The 24,474-nt window shown below is 44.2% G+C and overlaps 1 protein-coding gene across 1 annotated transcript in view; it reads left to right on the top strand.

Annotated features, from left to right (window-relative positions):
- cfap20dc (CFAP20 domain containing) overlaps positions 1–24,474 on the top strand; it is a 59,292-nt gene that overhangs the window by 27,847 nt on the left and 6,971 nt on the right. The window contains exons 10-15 of the mRNA XM_014132319.2: positions 337–453; positions 591–668; positions 8,041–8,438; positions 14,014–14,490; positions 17,913–18,164; positions 19,511–19,572. Of these exons, the coding sequence (XP_013987794.1) occupies positions 337–453; positions 591–668; positions 8,041–8,438; positions 14,014–14,490; positions 17,913–18,164; positions 19,511–19,572 (1,384 nt within the window). The remainder of the gene's footprint in view (positions 1–336; positions 454–590; positions 669–8,040; positions 8,439–14,013; positions 14,491–17,912; positions 18,165–19,510; positions 19,573–24,474) is intronic.

Below are 24,474 nucleotides of genomic sequence, written 5' to 3' on the forward strand. Positions count from 1 at the left end.
AAATTCTAATATATTAGACTTGGTAATGCAATATGTTTGAAGTGTGATGGAGTGTATAAGAAGATCATTAAAATATCTAGATTTAGTTGTGCATAGCTAGCTTTATTTAGTCTGCTGCACTCGCTATTGATGGATTGGATAGAGCTCGTTTTCTGAAATACCTTTTATTGAGAATGGAACATGGTTTTACTGTGGCATACTATTCAGTACTCCATAAGCTGTTCCGCTAGCCATTAACAAACTGTTATTTGCTCAGGTTCTAAAGTTGCATAATGTGTTTGTCAGGCTATTATTGTGACGCGTGTTTTGAATGTAACCTCGTTGTGTAACGTACAGGGAAGCCAGGGAGCCTGCAGCCGCGCCCACCTAAAGACAGAGCGTCATCAGACAAGGTGGGGTCCAGGAAGCTACGGGTCCACAGTGCAGGGAAGGAGAAGTTGTCGCCTGGCTCAGGTTAGCTGTGTATGTATTATGAAAGCTTTAGAGAGCCTGTCTGTGTGAACTGGATTGTGTGTCTTAAGTGTGAAGTGTGTGAAATGTGGTGGTCTTAGGGTAGATGTCTTCTTTTCTGTTGTAAATTGGACCCATAGACGCTGGACTTATCCACCATGGAGACAGGAACCAACGACGTTTGACCCCCAGTGAGATGAGTGGAGACCAAACAGCAGGTCAGACACTTCTCTAAACTGACACACTTTTTAAAATGGACACAGCCAGGCTCCAGTTAGTGCTTCTGTTTCTGATTTGGGAGTGAAGTGAAGACACTTTAACCCCTTTATCCAGTTCCTACTCCAGAGCAGACATCCAAACATCATAATCTGGAGCTACAGTATGTGGCAGATGGCTTATCTGGCATGACATTTCCAAGGATGGTTCTTACCAAGATTTACTTCCATCTACCTCAATTAATTGGCAAGTTTGGCCAACTTTAGCCATTAGTATATTTGGCTCAGTAGTTTCCAGCTACAGTAATAGTACCCAGCTTCTGAAGTCTCACCCATTTCTACACATTTTATGCAGGATCATTGCTAAGGCTATGAAATACTTGTCTGAGTTTTTTTTTGCTCTAAGCACGTTTATTGGCTGTTCCCATCTCCAAAAGCCTGGAGCAGTCCCTGTGCAGTGCAGGAGGCAGCACTGCAGCCCTCTCCTCTAACTCTCAGTCTAAGCACAGTACGTTCATTAATGGTAATGGCACATTAAATAAGAGTCAGAGGGGGAAGTCCCGTGGGTTTGGCTCAGGGCCTTCCACACAGCAGCACAATTAGAAAAGGTGATTATACTGTTGAGACAAAAGTGCACTGAATGTTCATAGACACTTCATACTGCTGAACTACTAGGCTGCATCCCAAATGACACACTATTTCCTGTATGTAAGTAGCCTTGCGCGAGCCAGAATGGCTCATAGGAGCAGGAGTCAGTAGCTTGAGGCAGCTTGATGTACAAGTACACCCCTTGGACAGGTCTATCACAGGGACTTACTCCCAAGCAGAGAAGCATCAAATCAAATTCAAATTTTAAAAAAAATTATTTTTTTATTTCACTTTTAGTTAACCAGGTAGGCCAGTTGAGAACAAGTTCTCATTTACAACTGCGACCTGGCCAAGATAAAGCAAAGCAGTGGGACAAAAACAACAACACCGAGTTACACATAAACAAACGTACAGTCAATAACACAAAATAAAATAAAAATAGAAAAATCTATGTACAGTGTGTGCAAATGTAGAAGACTAGGGAGGTAGGCAATAAATAGGCCCTAGAGGTGAAAATAATTACAATTTAGCATTAATACTGGAGTGATAGATGTGCAGAAGATGAATGTGCAAGTAGAGATACTGGGGTGCTAAAGAGCAGAAGGGTAAGTAATAATATGGGGATGAGGTAGTCGGGTGTGCTATTTACAGATTGGCTGTGTACAGGTACAGTGATCGGTAAGCTGCTCTGACAGCTGATGCTTAAAGTTAGAGAGGGAGATATACGATTTTTGCAATTCGTTCCAGTCATTGGAAGCAGAGAACTGGAAGGAAAGGCAGCCAAAGGAAGTGTTGGCTTTGGGGATGACCAGTGCAATATACCTGTTGGAGCGCGTGCTACGGGTGGGTGTTGCTATGGTGACCAGTGAGCTGAGATAAGGTGGGGCTTTACCGAGCAAAGACTTATAGATGACCTGGAGCCAGTGGGTTTGGCGACGGATATGTAGTGAGGGCCAACCAACGAGAGCATACAGGTCGCAGTTGTGGGTAGTATATGGGGCTTTGGTGATAAAACGGATGGCACTGTGATAGACTACATCGAGTTTGCTGAATAGAGTGTTGGGGGCTATTTTGTAAATTACATCACCGAAGTCAAGGATCGGTAGGACAGTCAGTGTTACGAGGGTATGTTTGGCGGCATGAGTGAAGGAGGCTTTGTCGCGAAATAGGAAGCCAATTCTAGATTTAATTTTGGATTGGAGATGCTTAATGTGAGTCTGGAAGGAGAGTTTACAGTCTAACCAGACACCAAGGTATTTGTAGTTGTCCACATATTCTAGGTCGTAAAAATGTTATGTGCCAAAAACAACAGACCTTACCGTGAAATGCTTACTTACAAGCCCATAACAATGCAGTTCAAGGAAAAGAGTTATATATTTACTAAATAAATTAAAGTATAAAATAAAAAGTAACACAATAAAATTACATAACAATAACGAGGCCATATACGGGGGTATCGGTACAGAGTCAGTGTACGGGGGGTACAGGTTAGTTGAGGCAATTTGAACATGTAGGTAGGAGTAAAGTGACTATGCATAATTAACAGCGAGTAGCAGCAGTGTAAAGGGGGGGCGCTCCGGTACCGCTTGCCGTGCGGTAGCAGAGAGAATAGTCTATGACTTGGGTGACAGGAGTCTATGACAATTTTTTGGGCTTTCCTCTGACACCGCCTAGTATATACAGTTGAAGTCGGAAGTTTACATACACTTAGGTTGGAGTCATTAAAACTCGTTTTTCAACCACTACACAAATTTCTTGTTAACAAACTGTAGTTTTGGCAAGTCGGTTAGGACATCTATTTTGTGCATGACACAAGTAATTTTCACAACAACTGTTTATAGACAGATTATTTCACTTATAATTCACTGTATCACAATTCCAGTGGGTCAGAAGTTTACATACACTAAGTAGAATGTGCCTTTAAACAGCTTGGAAAATTCCAGAAAATTATGTCATGGCTTTAGAAGCTTCTGATAGGCTAATTTACATCATTTGAGTCAATTGGAGGCATACATGTGGATGTATTTCAAGGTCTACGTTCAAACTCAGTGCCTCTTTGCTTGACATCATGGGAAAATCAAAAGAAATCAGCCAATCAGACCTCAGAAAGCAATTTCCAAACACCTGAAGGTACCACGTTCATCTGTACAAACAATAGTATGCAAGTATAAACACCAACACACAGCCGTCATACCGCTAAGGAAGGAGACACGTTCTGTCTCCTAGAGATGAACGTACATTGGTGCGAAAAGTGCAAATCAATCCCAGAACAACAGCAAAGGACCTTGTGAAGATGCTGGAGGAAACAGGTACAAAAGTATCTATATCCACAGTAAAACAAGTCCTATATCGACATAACCTGAAAGGCCGCTCAGCAAGGAAGATGCCGCTGCTCCAAAACCGCCATAAAAAAAGCCAGACTACGATTTGTAACTGCACGTAGGGACAAAGATCGTATTCTTGGAGAAATGTCCTCTGGTCTGATGAAACAAAAATAGAACTGTTTGGCCATAATGACCATCGTTATGTTTGGAAGAAAAAGGGGGACGCTTGCAAGCCGAAGAACACCATCCCAACCGTGAAGCACATGGGTGGCAGCATCATGTTGTGGGGGTGCTTTGCTGCAGGAGGGACTGGTGAACTTCACAAAATAGATGGCATCATGAGGCAGGAAAAGTATGTGGATATATTGAAGCAACATCTCAAGACATCATCAGGAAGTTAAAGCTTGGTCGCAAATGGGTCTTCCAACTGAACAATGACCCCAAGCATACTTCCAAAGTTGTGGCAAAATGGCTTAAGGACAACAAAGTCAAGGTATTGGAGTGGCCATCACAAAACCCTGACCTCAATCCTATGGAAAATTTGTGGGCAGAACTGAAAAAGCGTGTGCGAGCAAGGAGGCCTACAAACCTGACTTCGTTTCACCAGCTCTGTCAGGAGGAATGGGCCAAAATTCACCCAATTTATTGTGGGAAGCTTGTGGAAGGCTACCCGAAACGTTTGACCCAAGTTAAGCAATTTAAAGGCAATGCTACCAAATACTAATTGAGTATATGTAAACTTCTGACCCACTGGGAATGTGATGAAAGAAATAAAAGCTGAAATAAATCACTCTCTCTACTATTATTCTGACATTTCACATTCTTATAATAAAGTGGTGATCCTAACAGACCTAAGACAGATAATTTTTACTAGGACTAAATGTCAGGAATTGTGAAAAACGGAGATTAAATGTATTTGGCTAAAGTGTATGTAAACTTCCGACTTCAACTGTAGGTCCTGGATGGCAGGAAGCTTGGCACCAGTGATGTATTGTGCAATACGCCCTACCCTCTGTAGCGCCTTACGGTCGGATGCCGAGCAGTTGCCATACCAGGGGGTGATGCAACCGGTCAGGATGCTCTCGATGGTGCAGCTGTAGACCTTTTTGAGGATCTGAGGTCCCATCCCAAATCTTTTCAGTCTCCTGAGGAATAGATGTTGTGCCCGCTTCACGACAGTTTTGGTGTGTTTCAACCAGGATAGGTCCTTAGTTAATTGGACACCAAGGATTTTGAAACTCTCGACCCGCTCCACTACAGCCCCGTCGATGTAAATGGGGGCCCGTTCGGCCTTCCTTTTCTTGTAGTCCACGATCACCTTTGTCTTGCTCACATTGAGGGAGAGGTTGTTGTCCTGGAGGTCTCTGACCTCCTCCCTATAGGCTGTCTCATCATTGTCAGTGATCAGGCCTACCACTGTTGTGTCGTCAACAAACTTAACGATGGTCTTGGAGTCGTGCTTGGCTACACAGTCGTGGGTGAACAGGGAGTACAGGAGGGGAGTAGGAACGCACCCCTGAGGGGCCCCGGTGTTGAGGATCAGCGTGGCAGATGTGTTGTTGCCTACCCTTACCACCTTGGGGCGGAAGTCCAGGATCCAGTTGCAGCAGGAGGTGTTTAGTCCCAGGGTCCTTAGCTTAGTAATGAGCTTTGTGGGCACTATCGGGTACCATTTACAGTCTTTGGTATGACTTGGCCTGGGATCGAACTCCCAACCTTCCAATCTCTGGGCGGACACTCTAACCAGAAGGCCACTGAATTAATATTTCAAATGTAGTGCACTACTTGTTTTAACCAGAGCTCTATGGGCCCTGGTCAAAATAAGTGCACTAAATATCAATCAAATTTAGTGATAAAGCCCTTCTTACATCAGCTGATGTCACAAAGTGCTGTACAGAAACCCAGCCTAAAACCCCAAACAGCAAGCAATGGAGGTGTAGAAGCACGGTTGTCACGACTTCCACCGAAGTCGGTTCCTCTCCTTGTTCGGGCGGCATTCGGCGGTCGACGTCACCGGTCTTCTAGCCATCGCCGATCCACCTTTCATTTTCCATTTGTTTTGTCTTGTTTTCCCACACACCTGGTTTACATTCCCTCATTACTTGTCGTGTATATAACCCTCTGTTCCCCCAATGTATGTTTGTGAAATTGTTTATTGTCAGGTTGGCACGCTTCCGGCTGGTTTGCACTGGGTTTTGTTTTGTACCCGTGCTTTGTGGCAGCCGGTACTTTGTACTTGGTTGTTGTACTTTGTGCTGCCTCACTTGTTCTTTGGGCATTTGTTTTGTGACGCGGTTGCGTTCTGTTCAAATAATTGCCTCAGTAAAGTGCTTTGTCCACTCATCTCTGCTCTCCTGCACCTGACTTCCATGCACCAGCTACACCCATCGTTTGACAACGGTGGCTAGGAAAAACTCCATAGAAAGGCCAGAACCTAGGAAGAATCCTAGAGAGGAACCAGGCTATGAGGGGTGGCCAATCCTCTTCTGGCTGTGCCGGGTGGAGATTATAACAGAACATGGCCAAGATGTTCAACTGTTCATAGATGACCAGCAGGGTCAAATCAGGTCAGCCCCTCAGGAGTAAATGTCAGTTGGCTTTTTATAGCCTATTATTCAGAGTATCTCTACCGCTCCTGCTGTCTCTAAAGAGTTGAAAACAGCAGGTCTGGAACAGGTAGCACGTCCGGTGAACAGGTCAGGGTTCCATAGCCGCAGGCAGAACAGTTGAAACTGGAGCAGCAGCACGACCAGGTGGACTGGGGACAGCAAGGAGTCATCAGGCCAGGTAGTCCTGAGGCGTGGTCATACGGCTCAGGTCCTCCAAGAGAGAGAAAGAAGGAAAGAGAGAAAGAAAGAAAGAGCGAAAAAGAGAGAATTAGAGAGAGCATACTTAAATTCACACAGGACACCGGATGAGACAGGAGAAACACTCCAGATATAACAGACTGACCCTAGCCCCCCGACACATAAACTTTTGCAGCATAAATACTGGAGGCTGAGCCAGGAGGGGTCGGGAGACACTGTGGCCCCGTCTGACGATACCCCCGGACATGGCCAAACAGGCAGGATATAACCCCACCCACTTTGCCCTTAGCACAGCCCCCACACCACTAGAAGGATATCTCCAACCACCAACTTAGGGAATAGGGTTTAATTTGGGAAGCAGCCGTAGAGCCTAGCTAGCTGAAAGTATTAGGATTCATTATAGTTACGTTTGGTCTGATGAGAGTCACTTGAACATAGTGGATGGATGGGCTCTTGAGTGTGTGTGAATCACAGGAGTTTGGAGACACCTTAATTGGGGAGGACGGGCATGTGGTAATGGCTGAAGCGGAATAAGTGGAAAGGTATCAACATCTAACACATGGTTCCCATGTGTTTGATACTATTCCATTCGCTCCATTCCAGCCCTTATCATGAGCTGTCCTCCCCTCAGCAGCCTCCACTGGAGTGAATGGACATGATGTGTTCCAAGTCTGGGCCTCCTAAGTGGGCCTGGACTCCATTGGTGAACATTTCACAGCATACATACACATACAGCCAATGTCACTGTCTGCAATAAGCCAACGCTACTATTTATCAGCTTGGATGACGTGCAGTCAGGCCTCTGGAGCAGTGTGTTCCTGCCTGGGTGTTTTCTAATGCCAGGGCCTGTAGACAGACCCCATGGGCAGAGGTATGGGTGTGTGAGCGATGATTCTGCAGCAGAATGGCGCCCACACTACTAATGATGTCGTTTGTGTGCCGGCGGGTGAGCCCCGCTCTGCCAAGGCGAAGCGTTTTTCTCCCCCAGTCCCTGCCTGCATACCACAGACAAATACATTCGCAATCGTTTTCAATGCTTCGGCTTACACTTCTGCATATTTGAAATGCTCATTAAGGCATTATGCCTCTATTAACAAAAACCTGACCAAAATATATACATCTATGCAAGAGTGGAAATTAACTCAGGCCCGCTTTTGGCAACCATGGCATAATCGAATTCATTTCATTCTGCCATACTGTGATTAGGCAGTAGTTATTTGCATATATGAAAATGAACCCAGGCAGGCAGAGAACAGCAGGAGGTTTTCCTGATGATGAAGAAATAAAGATGGATCCATTGATCACTGTAATAAGATCTCTGTCATTATTCTGGATTCATCATCACCATTGCTCGTTGGCTCAGGAGGAGTGTCTTACACAAGAGGCTTGTGCAGTGCATTAGCAGCCTACGCACTCTGATATTGAATACTCCTTATGGATTGTGCAATCCATTCACCTGAGGTTAGGCATTGTGTTTTCATTGTATGAAGTTAGTAAGGTGGAACTCTTTAGTTTTAGTATCAATGATACAGTTGTAGCTAACGATCACGGGACGAGCAAATTGAGTCAACAAGAAGCATTGGAGAAGACAATCAGAGCAGTCTCATGTTTTTATTGACTATAAAGCTGTTGTTGTTGTTGTTATTCTTCTCTTAGACAAGTTGTTGTCTCCCAGACCTGTTGACGAGGACAGAGCCTGTTTGGAGCCCTCCAAATCTTCTCCAGAGCTTCTGTCTGGCCAGTCGACCCCTGTCCCTGACCTCCCCCCATCACCATTACCCCTGCAGGACTCAGACAGTGATGACAGTGAAGGGGAGAGTGATGTGGATGAAGTCTCTGAGCCTCAGTTCTCAGTGGAAGACGTGTTCACCTTCTCTTCTCGGCCCCACTCAGCCAAGCGAGGCCAGGGACAAGGACATGGAGACCAGGGACATGGAGAGACCTGCTGGACTGAGGAGGCAGCTCAGGCCACTGACACCTACGGCCAGCAGGACACGGGAGGGCACAGGGGGGCCAGGCCAGACGACGACTTCCTAGCCAGTGAGAGTGAGGAGGTATGTCTATGTGTCTCAAACGACTGGGTCTGTTCCATATTTGCTGGAGGATGAAGAGCACACACACACACACACACACACACACACACACACACACACACACACACACACACACACAAGACCCTGTGCCCCCAGACACAGTCCTCTCAACATCATTGCTTTTCTTCTTCAAAACATTTAGTTGCTCTGGTACATTTAGCTTCAATTGAAATCTCAATAAATACCTCAACAATAGAAACCTCTCAGAGATTGTACAATAGAAACCTCTCAGACCCCCCATGACCTTCAGATCCCCTGAATAAGCAGTCCTACCACCGCCACACAACAACTCCAGTAGGAGCTGCTTCCTGAAAGCAATTGTTTGAAACGGAAAAAAGTTATGAGACACTCTATGGGCAAATAAATGGATAGATTTTAAACTTAACCAAAGCATAAACTAAGTGTATATAATAACTAACTATACTCTTAAATCCTATATCTGAGAACATTAGTTCAAAGTGATTGTGATGTGTTATTGTCTCACCTACTTATCTTAAGATGAATGCTCTAATTGTAAGTCGCTCTGGATAAGACCGTCTGTTAAATGACTCAAATGTAAATATAAAATGTAAGAAAGTGTTTACACAGCAATGTATTCCAGTAATAAAGAGCTGCTGATAAAGAGCTGCTGAGGAGAATTTTATAAGTAATGAGTACAAAGGCTATTACCGTTAGATGTATTCAAAGGAAAACGAATTGTCTTGACTGGTTTTTATTTTTACGAAGGAATATAATTATTCCGATTTAAGACTTTCATTAATAGTCAAATTCAGAATAAATGACTGGTCCTTGAGGTGCTCATTGTTCTTTTCTTGGCTTGGCCTAATGGATTCCACAATGAGAGAAAAAAGCAGTGAGGGTCAGTTCTTTTATACATTCAGTCCATTTCTATGTAAAAGAAAAAAAATATTCAGTTAATTTTTTTATGGGTCCTGTATGAGAAATATAATTCAGTTTGTTGTGTGAGAAAAATATCACTCAGCTGGCTCAGACCAGTTAACTTCCATTAGAATTGAGAATATATATTGTTCGTCCTCAATTCAGTTGTGTGTGAGATAGAGAAAGATAATTTAGTTGTTGTGTTGATCCGTCCCTATCTCTCTCCTCTACTGTCCTGAGGGAAATCAGTTTCATCTTCAACATACATATGCTCTGCTACTGTTAATTAGGCCACTTTGATTGATGTCTCTCTAACTGTGTGTGTGTGTGTGCGTGTGCGTGTGTGTGTGCGTGCGTGCGTGCGTGCATGTTTTAGCTGCTCTGCTAGTCTAGAAGAACACATTGTAAAACCTCTGGAGCTTTCTATTTTTCTTTCAATTCCCATCTTGTTCTGTTTGCTTGTTTTCAGCCAGTCATCTTACTCTGGGAGACCAAGGTTAATTTGAATAAACAACAGACTAGACAGTAGACACACAGCATGTTTTAGGTAATTCATGGGTTCAAATATCCAACATCACAACTTACTACCATATCCACAGGTAGTCCCAGTTGGCCTTAAAAAAAAAAACTGTTATTAAACACTGAAAATAGCTTCCTCTTCTCCCTAACCTACAGTACCAGTCAAAAGTTTGGACACACCTACTCATTCAATGGTTTTTCTTTATTTGTACTATTTTCTACATTGTAGAATAATAGTGAAGACATCAAAACTATGAAATAACACATATGGATTCATGTAGTAACCAAAAAAGTGTTAAACAAATCAAAATATATTTGTAATTCTTCAAAGTAGCCACCCTTTGCCTTGATGACAGCTTTGCACACTCTTGGCATTCTGTCAACCAGATTCATGAGGTTGTCACCTGGAATTCATTTAAATTAACAGGTGTGCCTTGTTAGAAGTTCATATGTGCAATTTCCTTCCTTCTTAATGCGTTTGAGCCAATCAGTTGTGTTGTGACAAGGTAGGGTTGGTATACAGAAGATAGCTCTATTTGGTAAAAGACCAAGTCCATATTATGGCAAGAACATATATTTTATATTTCAGATTCTTCAAAATAGCCACCCTTTGCCTTGATGGCAGCTTTGCTCACTCTTGGCATTCTCTTAACCAGCTTCACCTGGAATGCTATTCCAACGATCTTGAAGGAGTTCCCACATATGCTGAGCACTTGTTGGCTGCTTTTCCTTCACTCCTTCACTCGGTCCAACTCATCCCAAACCATCTCAATTGGGTTGAGGTCAGGTGATTGTGGAGGCCAGGTCATCTGATGCAGCACTCCATCACTCTCCTTCTTGGTCAAATAGCCCTTACACAGCCTGGAGGTGTGTTTTGCGTCATTGTCCTGTTGAAAAACAAATGATAGTCCCACTAAGTGCAAACCAGATGTGATGACGTATCGCTGCAGATTGCTGTGGTAGCCCTGCTGGTTAAGTGTGCCTTGAATTCTAAATAAATCACTGACAGTGTCACCAGCAAAGCACCTCCACACCATCACACCTCCTCCTCCATGCTTCACGGTGGGAACCACACATGCGGAGATCATCTGTTCACCTACTCTGCGTCTCACAAAGACATGGCGGTTGGAACTATAATTCTCAAATTTGGACTCATCAGACCAAAGGACAGATATCTACCGGTCTAATGTCCGTTGCTCGTGTTTCTTGGCCAACGCAAGTCTCTTCTTCTTATTGGTGTCCTTTAGTAGTGGTAGACTGACCTTCATGTCTTAAAGTAATGATGGACTGTTGTTTCTCTTTGCTTATTTGAGCTGTTCTTGCCATAATATGGACCTGGTCTTTAACCAAATAGTGCTATCTTCTGTGTACCACCCCTACCTTGTTACAACACAACTGATTGGCTCAAACACATTAAGAAGGAAAGAAATTCCACATATTAACTTCTAACAAGGCACACCTGTTAATTTAAATGAATTCCAGGTGATTACCAAGAGTGTACAAAGCTGTCATCAAGGCAAAGGGTTTGACTTAACCTCTTACATCTAGACGTTCCGCTAGCGGAACACCTGCTCCAATATCCAATGATAGGCGTGGCGCGAATTACAAATTCCTCAAAAATACAAAAACTTTCAAACATATGACTATTTCACAGCATTTTAAAGACAAGACTCCTTTATCTAACCACACTGTCCGATTTCAAAAAGGCTTTACAGCGAAAGCAAAACATTAGATAATGTCAGCAGAGTACCCAGCCAGAAATGATCAGACACCCATTTTTCAAGCTAGCATATAATGTCACATAAACCCAGAAGACAGCTAAATGCAGCACTAACCTTTGATGATCTTCATCAGATGACACACCTAGGACATTATGTTATACAATACATGCATGTTTTGTTCAATCAAGTTCATATTTATATCAAAAAACAGCTTTTTACATTAGCATGTGACGTTCAGAACTAGCATACCCCCCGCAAACTTCCGGGGAATTTGCTAACAATTTACTAAATTACTCACGATAAACGTTCACAAAAAGCATAACAATTATTTTAAGAATTATAGATACAGAACTCCTCTATGCACTCGATATGTCCGATTTTAAAATAGCTTTTTGGTGAAAGCACATTTTGCAGTATTCTAAGTACATAGCCCAGGCATCACGGGCTAGCTATTTAGACACCCGGCAAGTTTAGCCTTCACCAAAATCAGATTTACTATTATAAAAGTTTGATTACCTTTTGTTGTCTTCGTCAGAATGCACTCCCAGGACTGCTACTTCAATAACAAATGTTGGTTTGGTCCCAAATAATCCATCGTTATATCCGAATAGCGGCGTTTTGTTCGTGCGTCCCAGACACTATCCGAAATGGTAAATCAGGGTCGTACGCATGGCGCAATTCGTGACAAAAAAATTCTAAATATTCCATTACCGTACTTCGAAGCATGTCAACCGCTGTTTAAAATCAATTTTTATGCAATTTATCTCGTAAAAAAGTGATAATATTCCGACCGGGAATCTCCTTTTCGGCAAACAGAGGAAAAATCACAAAGACGGGGGCAGCCAGGGCACGCGCCTAAGCTCACAGTCCCTTGATCGGCCACTTGAGAAAGGCGATAATGTGTTTCAGCCTGGGGCTGGGATGACGACATTCAGGTTTTTCCCGGGCTCTGAGCGCCCATGGAAGACATAGGAAGTGTCACGTTAGAGCAGAGATCCTTTGTAAAAGATAGAGATGGCAAAGAAGTTCAAGAAATGGTCAGACAGGCCACTTCCTGTAAAGGAATTTCTCAGGTTTTGACCTGCCATTTGAGTTCTGTTATACTCACAGACACCATTCAAACAGTTTTAGAAACTTTGGAGTGTTTTCTATCCAAAGCCAATAATTATATGCATATTCTAGTTACTGGGCAGGAGTAGTAACCAGATTAAATCGGGTACGTTTTTTTGTCCAGCCTTGAAAATACTGCCCCCTAGCCATAACAGGTTAACACTTTTTTGGTTACTACATGATTACATATGTGTTATTTCATAGTTTTTATGTCCTCGCTATTATTCTACAATGTAGAAAATAGTACAAATAAAGAAAAACCCTTGAATTAGTAGGTGTGTCCAAACTGTATGTCGGAACCAAAAGACAGATTGCCTAAAAAGTGTAACTTGCAAAAGACATAAAATACAATGTTACCAATGAGGGAAATCAGATTATTCTTCCTTATTTATTCTATGTGTAAATCTGTGTTGTTGTATGTGTTGAACTGCTGTGCTTTATCTTGGCCAGGTCGCAGTTGTAAATGAGAACTTGTTCTCAACTAGCCTACCTGGTTAAATAAAGGTGAAATAAAAAAATGTTTTAAATACATTTGACTAGATAATTAATTCATATGGACATACTTTTTCAGAGTTGTCCACATTCGATGCCTCATCCCAGTTTGATCATGCTTTTAATAAATGGCCATGCCAGAGGTGTTGACTCTAAACAGTGTGAGGCCTCTATCACACCACTGACATCAGTGCCCCACTCAATGACTTATGATTCTGAGCATGAAACAAAAAGTAGCAGAAGAAAAAGATGAGAGAGAGGTAAAAGGGAGGAAGAGGAGGAGTGAAGAAGTGTCAATGGGGTTTGGGCTAGGAGTCAAACATAACATGCCCTATCACCAGGTTGTCCTCATTAGTGAACCAGGAACCAGAGCCGTCTGCTTTCAAGCCAAACCTACCGAGACCATTAGCCGGGATGAAAGCTTAGCGCTTTACACTACTTTAAAGCCATTTTAGCCTCTGCCATCTAAGCAAGACTAATGTTGAGTCTTTTCAGATAGCCTGCTGCCATAGTTAATTGCAAGTAATTTGGGACGTGGGATACCAGCCCACGGCTAGCCACCAGTATGGAATCGTACAGTACAGCCATAGCAGTTTATTAGCTAGCTGGCCGGTACGCGCATTCTTTTGCAGTCATCTGTGACAGGTTGTGCTATAATTCCCTTCTTGAGGCAGACATCTTTTTCTTTCAAGGTGTTGCGTCAGTGCCTCCTCTGTCCTTTTAGATATGCCTGCCTGGCTACCATTACTCATATTCTAATAATAAAATAAAAAAATAAATCCTATTTTTAAACTGTTCCTCTCTGTTTCTCCCAGGAGGAGACCTCCTCCAGGTTCCTCTATCAGAGGTCCAGTGTCCCCCCCATCCCTGGTACTCCTGGTGTTCCCCCCAGCTCCACCCCTGGTGTCCCCGGATCATCAGGCCTAGATGGGGACACTCCGCCCAGAGCACGGCCTGGGTCCAGTGGGTCCAGTGGTGCAGACCGAACATTTACCATAGAGCGAACCCTAACCCACACAGACCCTGCAGGGGGTAAAACCAGGCTGGCTCCCCACACTGACTCCCAAGCATACAGGAAAACATTAGAGGTGCCTGAGATGGTCCCAACCCGCTGCCGATCACCCTGTCAGGGTACCAGGCAGGGGCAGAGACACAGCAGTCTGGGCCTGTCTGGACCTGGGGGAAGAGGAGGGGGAGCGAGCCAGACTCAGGACAGGAGCAGCAGCAGGACATCACTGAGCAGGAGATCTCTACGAGAGATCATCCCCCGAGGAGACGCCACATTAGACAAGGTTAGGTACTGTCTGTCTGCAGCCAGGCATTTAGTATTCACAATCACATCCTTATTATCGCACTGTCTTCGTCAGAAGCTCTTACCTGCCCTGTGGGACAGAACAGAAGCACATGATTTACCAAGAGAGAGAAAGTTCTGCTGTTAACTCCGCCATCTTCCATTTCCTCCAATACTTCTCATGTTATAATTAAGTGAGCAGCTGTCAAGTGACCATCAGTCCTGACTGTCTCTTGCCACTCTGGGATGGAGGCCCTGGGTGGAAGGGAGGCCCTGGTTGGGATGAGAGGGAGGGAGCCCCTAGGAGAGAAGGATGAGGGGGGAGCGAGAAAGAGGGAGGGATAACCTGTCTGAGAGTCTAATTGAGCAGCCAGCCACATGCCTGATGCCACAACCGACAGGGATTTACAGTTGTCAAAGCACATCAGATGTGCCACCGTGTGATTCCTCCCCAAGACAACAGACGCCTCATCAGTAACTTCAAGTTATAGCCTAGTAGTCACATATACAGGACATCGATGTATCACATTCAAGTTATAGTCTAGTAGTCACATGTACAGGACATGGATGTATCACATTCAAGTTATAGTCTAGTAGTCACATATACAGGACATGGATATATCATATTCAAGTTATAGTCTAGTAGTCACATATACAGGACATGGATGTATCATATTCAAGTTATAGTCTAGTAGTCACATATACAGGACATGGATGTATCATATTCAAGTTATAGTCTAGTAGTCACATATACAGGACATAGATGTATCACACGCTAACAAGGGTGAAAGGATAGCATGTCCTCATATTTTCTCTTCAGTCTGCCTCATGTTTTGCTTCTTCAAGCTGAGGTTCCTACTAGCTACTTGTGCCTATAGTACTTTATTTAGTTAAATCTAGAGTTCTCTGTGATTGTTTTTCTTCAGTGGTCTGTGTTTACAGTAGTATACTGTATAGTAGTTTTATCAATAGAAAAGCACTGCAATTTCCTGGATTTTCCCCCTCTGAAAACATGTAGTTACAAGTCTGCCTGTTGAATTGTCCCAGACCAGCTTAAAAGAAATCTCTGTTTTGACACAGATAGATACAGTGAGTTTGTCTCTGCCCCTTGTTGATCCTCATTCTCCCACAGACATATCGCCAAAGCTTAATAAAAGATAGGCAACAGGGAATCAGTGGCGTGGGTGGAGGGATACACAAAGAGCGAGGGAGTGAGAAGAAAAGAGGGAGCAGAGTGCATGTTGAACGAGGGATGTAGAATTATCACTGGGAACTGTAGGAGAGAACAGTCATTCCGCTTGACCTCTCACAACAGAAGAGAGCCCACTGTTTAATTAAAGATGCGGGGTGTGCCCCAAATGGCACCCTATTCCCTGTGACGTGCAATTCTTTTAACCAGGGCTGTGGGCAAAAGTAGTGCACTATATAGGGAATATGGTGCCGTTTGGGACACAGAAGGGAAAGTCTGAAAAGTCTGAAGAGAGTTTTCAGGAAAGAGGAAAGGTCCCTTTTGACAAAGAGTGGATGTGACAGTCATGTGGCTGCCTGCTTTGTGCCAGTCTTTCTTTTATGGTCGGGGTTGACTCCTCTCTGATGCTCAAGTGGTTGCAGTCAGGATGGGCTTAGATAGAAGAGAGTGAGGAAGAGAAGAGAGAGAGAGAAGCTTAGATAGAAGAAGAGTGAGTGAGGAAATGTAGAGGGAAGCTTGTTAAAGGGCTTGGCATCGTGCTGTTCAGCTTCTGATGGCATGATGACACGCCGTGTCGCACCCGCCTGCCTGCCTGCCTGTCTCTCCCCTCATCCCTCGCTTCCCCTCATCTCCTCTGCTCACATTAAAGTGTGTGATGTACAGAGCAGAGCAGAGCAGTGATCTAAGAGCAGGTTTGTCAGTCATGCTGTGCTGAGGAGAAGGATTCTGCGATTTAAAATAGAGAGGGTGAGAGAGAGGGTGAAGAGAGGTGGGGGGCTAGCTGTCACACCTTGAGGTGCCCGGGGCTCACTCCCTTCCCGCCTTCCAGCCGCTCCTCCTAAGAGGAACCAGGGGATCCATGATCAGAGCACAGTATTTTGTATTTTTTGAAATATTTTTTAGGGATCCTCATTAGCTCTAGCTGACGCAGCAGCTACTCTTCCTCGGGTCCACAAAAGACAGGGGAGTGGAGGGATCCCAAGCCCACAAAGGAGGCCTGCTGCCTGGATCGCTGATGAGGCTCAGACACCCCCCTCAACCCTCACCTCATTGTAGTCTTACAACCACTGACACACCCTGCTCCATGTCCCCAGCAGGTAGCCAAGTGAAGGCTGTTGACCTGCCCTCCCATCAAATCAAATCAAATTGTATTTGTCACATGCGCCAAATAAAACAGTGGTAGACCTTACTTACAAGCCCTTAACCAACAATGCAGTTCAAGGAATAGAGTTAAGAAAATATTTACTAAATAAACTAAAGTGAAAAAATTGAATCAAAAAGTAACACAAGAAAATGACATAACAATAACAAGGCTATGGTTAGAGCGTTGGGCCAGTAACTGAAAGGTTGCTGGATCGAATCCCAGAGCTGACAAGGCAAAAAATCTGTTGTTCTGCCCCTAAGCAAGGCAGTTAACCCACAGTTCCCCGGGCGCCGAAGACTTGGATGTCGATTATGGCAGCCCTCCGCAACTCTCTGATTCAGAGGGGTTGGGTTAAATACGGAAGACACATTTCAGTTGAATGCATTCAGTTGTACAACTGACTAGGTATCCCCCTTTCCCTATATACAGGGGGTACCAGTACTGAGTCAGTGTGGTAGCCACTGAGCTAGCCTATGGTACAGTAGAGTCAGGGTCCTGATTGAAATGTTGTCAGAGAGAGAGAGAGAGAGAAGACAGAGATGATTGTTGCGGTTCCCACTGGCCTGTGAGGCTCTCTTTCACGCCAGCAGCCAATGATCCTCTCTCAACCTCCAGGGTTGCCCCAGTCCTTCCTTTCGGACAAAGCCAGTTACCACAGAGCTCCAAGCCTCCAACTGAATCGATAGCTGGACGAGTTACTGTACAACACACACACACACACACACACACACACACACACACACCAGTCATGCCAATGGGTGATATCCAAGCGTGGGCTGGGCCCTGGATGGGAACACTGAGACATGCTGTTTTAAACACACTGATTACTTATCTTTGTTACACTTACACAGGGGTTGGTTGGGCTCAGGTCATTGACCTGTTTCTTCTTATTGGACGGATCGAACAAAACTTGCTATTTGTGGATGTGATGAAAAAGGATGATTGAGATTCTAGGAATTTGGGGCATGTGCTTGATACACACCATGGTCAAACCACAAAGCCCATTAGAAAAAGCCGTCAAATTCCTTTAATGTAATGTCTGGAATGCAGTGTGTAATCAATCTTGATTTTGTTTGTTGTCGATTTGAAGGTGGGCGAGGAGAGGATGGAGAGAAGGCATGAGCCTGTTGGGTCCAGTAGCTGTGATTTGCGTCTGTTGGACAGCCTGCGTATGCAGGAGGAGGAGGAGGAGCTACATATGCTGGCCAGTCTACGGCGGGAGCAGGAGGAAGAAGAGGAGGGGGGAGGAGCAACAGGTCTCAGTGCCTCTCAGATCCACCAATGTAACGTCAGCATCAGCACCAGCAGTGATGAGACATCCACCTGGACACACATACCTATGGTGAGTCATGTACTCCAAAGATGGTGGATAAATGAAGATGTCTTACTCAGGACGTTTGCCATTGACATAGGGGGTTGGTGTTGCTCATTTCATACTCACACACTGTAATTTGCAGAAGCAATGAAGTGGGCCCAGATATCTATTATGCCTTCCTTTGTCCTTAAGCCCTTATTTACAGGCAGCTCTCCTGAGTGATAAATCAAGGTACAAATGGGGCTTATTCAAACAAGCTCTCTTTCTCGCTCTCTCCCAGGCTAGCTGCTCACCTTTGTTGTGGAAAACTTGATCCAAAGATCAGGCAGAGACTAATTGTATTATGTAATAGTGAATATTTTCATCAAGAAGCTGCAGGGGAGATCCACCTCTGGTTTCACAGGGAAGAACTCAAAGAATAAATGGTTTCATGTCCCTTATATAATGGGAGGTGATAATACAATCATGTTGTTTACCCAACAGTTATTTCAATACATCAACAGTTCCGGAACACAATGGCCTTGTGTTAGGGTGCAGACATACCAGGAGTCTATGAAAAGCATAACACAGAACAATAGCATAACCCTTGAGAAGTTACATCAGCTCACCCCAATTCAGCCATAACTGCTTGATGTGCTGTAATCATATTGCTGCTTTTTCAACTGTAACATCAGTGTCACGCTAGGGTATACACCGTTATGTTATACTAGAGAAACTGTGTTTCCGTAGCTAGGGCTGACCGTGAGGACCTGTGGAGAGTAAAATCAACAAACTCTGCGTAATCAAAACAGTCGCTTTATGAGAAGGTGTTGAATTTCACAGTTAGCCAATGTTATGTAATTGCCAGCTGAAAAGTACCAGTGGCCTGGTTTGGGCCCCAAGTGAGAGCGGGTGTCTCACCGAGCCATGGCCCGGTGAGACACGGGTGCCGGCCCACGTAGATGGAAACAGAAAAGTCAGAGCCTTTTGGGTAAAACACTGGGGTAAATCCTGTATGGAAATGTGCCATTATAGAGTCATGAGATAAATACTGAGAACCTTTGCACTCTGTAGTAACATATGTAGCCACAGCGCCCCCATCAGGCAGCTGAGGGAGGTGCACTGAAGCTTTTTTTGTTATTACGCAGATTGTGATTTCACATAATACTGTATGAGATAGTTAGAAAAGATAGCAACATGCTAAATGTGTGTGGCAGGTATCTTTTTATGTTATTAGTCTCTGGTGACTGACAGCCTTTAAATGAAAATGTTAGCGGCCAGCCTGCATGCGAGACTTTCTTCTGGGTGCCGAGATTAGTATCTGAATGATTATAGCATCGCTGGTAGATTATGACGTTCTCTTTTCCTCATCCGTTGTGTTCTGTTGTTCTCAGCCGGCCAAACAGGGCCATCACTACCAGAAGGAAATGAACCCACTCTTACACTCCAATCCAAGGTGAGCATACCTCAAATCTTGTCCCCAAAATAAACAACACATAAACAATGTTTTGTCTTTAAAAAGTGGGCAAGTTGAAAAAGTTTTTTTTTTCTCACCTTTATTAACCAGGTAGGCTATTTGAGAACAAGTTCTCATTTACAACTGCGACCTGGCCAAGAATAAAGCAAAGCAGTTCGACACATACAACAACAATGTATGCACTCTACTGTAAGTCGCTCTGGATAAGAGCGTCTGCTAAATGACTAAAATGTAAAAATGTAAAATGTAAATGTAACACAGAGTTACACATGGAATAAACAAACATACAGTCAATAATGCAGTAGAAAAAAGTCTATATACAGTGTGTGCAAATGAGGTAAGATAAGGGAGGTAAGGCAATAAATAGGCCATGGTGGCGAAGTAATTACAATATACCAATTAAACACTATGCAGAAGATGTGCAAGTAGAGATACTGGGGTGCAAAGGAGCAAGATTAATAAATAAATACAGTATGGGGATGAGGTAGTTGGATGGGCCATTTACAGATGGGCTATGTACAGGTGCAGTGATCTGTGAGCTGCTCTGACAGCTGGTGCTTAAAGCTAGTGAGGGAGATATGAGTCTTCAGCTTCAGTGATTTTTGGAGTTCGTTCCAGTCATTGGCAGCAGAGAGCTGGAAGGAAAGGCGGCCAAATGAGGAATTAGCTTTGGGGGTGACTAGTGAGATATACCTGCTGGAGCGTGGGCTACGGGTGGGTGCTGCTATGGTGACCAGTGAGCTGAGATAAGGCGGGGCTTTACCTAGCAGAGACTTGTAGATGACCTGGAGCCAGTGGGTTTGGTGACATGTATGAAGTGAGGGCCAGCCAAGAAGAGCGTACAGGTTGCAATGGTGGGTAGTATATGGGGCTTGGTGACAAAACGGATGGCACTGTGATAGACTGCATCCAATTTGTTGAGTAGAGTGTTGGAGGCTAATTTGTAAATGACATCGCTGAAGTCGAGGATCGGTAGGATGGTCAGTTTTACGAGGCTATGTTTGGCAGCATGAGTGAAGGAGGCTTTGTTGTGAAATAGGAAGCCGATTCTAGATTTAATTTTGGATTCGAGATGCTTAATGTGAGTCTGGAAGGAGAGTATACAGTCTAACCAGACACCTAGGTATTTGTAGTTGTGCACATATTCTAAGTCAGAACCGTCCAGAGAAGCGATGCTGGACGAGCGGGCAGCGATCGGTTGAAGAGCATGCATTTAGTTTTACTTGCATTTAAGAGAAGTTGGAGGCAACGGAAGGAGAGTTGTATGGCATTGAAGCTCGTCTGGAGGTTAGTTATCACAGTGTCCAAAGAAGGGCCAGAAGTATACAGAATGGTGTCGTCTGCGTAGAGGTGGATCAGAGAATCACCAGCAGCAAGAGCGACATCATTGATGGATACAGAGAAGAGAGTCAACCCAAGAATTGAACCCTGTGGCACCCCCATAGAGACTGCCAGAGGTCCAGACAACAGGCCCTCCGATTTGACACACTGAACTCAGAGAAGTAGTTGGTGAACCAGGAGAGGCAGTCATTTGAGAAACCAAGGCTGTTTAGTCTGCCGATAAGAATGTGGTGATTGACAGAGTCGAAAGCCTTGGCCAGGTCGATGAATACGGCTGCACAGTAATGTCTCTTATCGATGGCGGTTATGATATCGTTTAGGACCTTGAGCGCGGCTGAGGTGCACCCATGACCAGCTCGGAAACCAGATTGCATAGTGAAGAAGTTATGGTGGGATTCGAAAAGGTCGCTAATCTGTTTGCTAACTTGGCTTTCGAAGACCTTAGAAAGGCAGGGTAGGATAGATATAGGTCTGTAGTAGTTTGGGTCTAGAGTGTCTCCACCTTTGAAGGGGGGATGACCGCGGCAGCTTTCCAATCTTTGGGGATCTCAGACGATACGAAAGAGAGGTTGAACAGGCTAGTAATAGGGGTTGCAACAATTTCGGCAGATCATTTAAGAAAGAGAGGGTCCAGATTGTAGCCCGGCTGATTTGTAGGGGTCCAGATTTTGCAGCTCTTTCAGAACATCAGCTATCTGGATTTGGGTGAAGGAGAAATGGGGGAGGCTTGGGCGAGTTGCTGTGGGGGGTGCCGGGCAATTGACCGGTGTAGGGGTAGCCAGGTGGAAAGCATGGCCAGCCATACAAAAATGCTTATTGTAATTCTCAGTTATAGTGGATTTATCGGTGGTGACAGTGTTTCCTAGCCTCAGTGCATATGTGGGAGGTGGAACTAAATGGATGGTTAAGGCATATTGAGCAGGGCTAGAGGCTCTACAGTGAAATAAAACAATAATCACTAACCAGGACAGTAATGGACAAGGCATATTGACATTAGGGAGAGGAATTCGTAGCCGAGTGATCATAGCGATTCAGACAGCTAGCAGGCCGGTGCTAGCAAGCTAGCAGAAGGGTATTAGAGGGATGTCGCGACGGAGGAAAGTCTGTTTTCGCCTCGTTGTGTGGTTCCGTCGATAGTCCAGTCGTGATGGATTAGTAGGGTTCCGTGTAGCAGAGGGGTCCAATTGGCAAATGGCTTTATTCAGCTAACAGTCCAATATGCTCTAGACAGCTAGCGGGCCTCGGCTAGCAGGCTAGCAGATGGGCATTCAGGGGACGTCGCGACGTATGAGCCGGTTGAGTAACCCCCTCGAGCAGATTACGTATTCGGTTGAGTGGAGGAGGTTTCGTCCTTTTTGAATTTCCTAACAATACAGATCCTCCGCCAACTGTTTAAAGGTAGCCAATATGTTCAGCCTGTAAATGATGTAACCTCCCTTTCCATCAAATCTCTTCCGTAACGTTATCTATGATGGGAAATCAGGGAGGCAGGTAGCCTAGTGGTTAGAGCGTTGGGCCAGTAACAGAAAGGTTGGTGGATTGAATCCCCGAGCTGACAAGGTACAAATCTGTCGTTCTGCCCCTGACCAAGGGGCACTGTTCCCCAGTAGGCCGTCATTGTAAATAAGAATTTGTTCTTAACTGACTTGCCTAGTTAAATAAAGAATAAATGAAATAATTCACTGTGACCTGAAGTGAGAATGGATGGAGGGTGCATTCAGTGTATCTGTCCATTCAGAATCAGAATCAGAATCAGGTACAACCCCAACACCCTTCCTGACAAGTGTATGAAACCGTACACAAAACGTAAATATGAACACATACTAACAGATTCCCACCTGTAGCAGTGCGTCAGTGTCTCATTAGCCAAGGCTGTCCCGGATGATTAGCACAGAGTTAGTTAGTGTTTCCGTTGGCGCAGGGCCCAAACACACAGAGGTCTAATACACCAGTCACCTGGCTGTCATTACTTGGCTGTCATCACCTGGGCTTGGGTCTGGCTCACCTCACCTCATCTTACAGGATGCCATTGCCATTACTCATTAGAGCTCTTCTTGTCATCCTCTCTGCTCGCCTCTCAATTAGATGCAGGGCTGTTGTCACTCATTAGCACACAACCCGCTCTCTCGCTCTGTCTTTATGTTTTCAAATTCTTTGTGGGTCTCTTTCTCCCTTTCTCTCTCTCTCTCTTTCCGTCTCTCTCTCTGAGGACACACATGCAGCGCCACCAACATGTTACAAAGGATGACAAAAGTGTTGCATCACCTGTCTTCAGGTTGAATTATGCATTGTTCCTGTTGGCTCAAACATGTCTGATTTATTGATGAAAGGCAGGGAAGGCTTCCTGGTGTATATATCTCTGTCTCCATGATGCATTAAGTGCTCATTTGTGGTGTAAAACCACATGACTGTTGAATGAACCTGGCAGTCATGTAGGCTAGTGTTTTTGAGGTTCAATTTTGTGTGTATTATACGTCTGTTTCATTTCACACAAGTTCCTAAACTGTCCTTGAGACTGTCTCTGTCTTTGAAATGTTCAGACTGAGTGCTTGTGTTTCTGCTTGACTGTGCCCTGAGGCAGATTTGAGTACACTCTTAGAAAAAAAGGAGCTACCTAGAACCTAAAAGGGTCCCCATAGAACCCTTTTTTCTAAGAGTATACTCAAGTATAGGCTTATATTTTTTAAGTATAGGCTTGTTAACCGAACCCTATCCACTAGTGGCCTGTATTTACTACAGCAATACTACAAACACTAGATAGGTGATGACTGAATTTGTGTTACTGTATTCAAGTACAGCTGCAGTGGTTCTGAGAGGTGTGTGATGTGGCATGCCAACCAGCTTAAAATTATCTCTCTGTCAGTGGAAATTTTGTCTGTTCTTTCTCTTCTCTCTTTTCTTCTTTCTTTCTTTTGTATTCAGACAGACCCCCGAAAGTGTTTTGTGTTCTGAAAGGCCAAAAGTGAAATCTTCGGTCTTAAGTGTCCTGACTGGCACCACTGTCTGCAAGGCTCCACTGTCAGTTATTTGGAGTGGTAAAGTTTGACAGCTGCTGCTGCTCCCTGCTGTAGTTTTGTCAGTGCTTTTCTGACACATTTACCATGTTCCTCTGTGTGTGATATCTGTGCCTTCTGCCTCTGGCTGGTAAACAAGCGTTGCATCTCCTAAACACCCTGTCATGGAGATATGGAGAAATTCTCACTGAACACAGAATCATCTTTTTACAAAGTCTATTTTCAACAGAGATAGAAGTGCCAATATCCGTTTTCTTTCTTCTCCAGCTCCAAGCACAGATGTACTGTAGGAGTATACCCAGCAAACCGGGAACATTGGCAGAACATTAGCTAAGATTACCATGAAGTTCTAGTTAGGGTTTTTTATAACATCAGGATGACAACATCTCAAAATCTTTCAAATAATGTTTTTGATAACAATTTTTTATTTTATATTTAAAATTAAATGTTCTCCTAACATAAAAAAAAAAATCCCAGCAAATCAACATTTTAAAGAACTCAGAAAGGCTGTTCTGTCAACATTCTT

This window comes from Salmo salar, chromosome ssa12 (genome assembly GCF_905237065.1).
Source record: "Salmo salar chromosome ssa12, Ssal_v3.1, whole genome shotgun sequence".
In the NCBI taxonomy this organism is placed as follows: domain Eukaryota; kingdom Metazoa; phylum Chordata; class Actinopteri; order Salmoniformes; family Salmonidae; genus Salmo; species Salmo salar.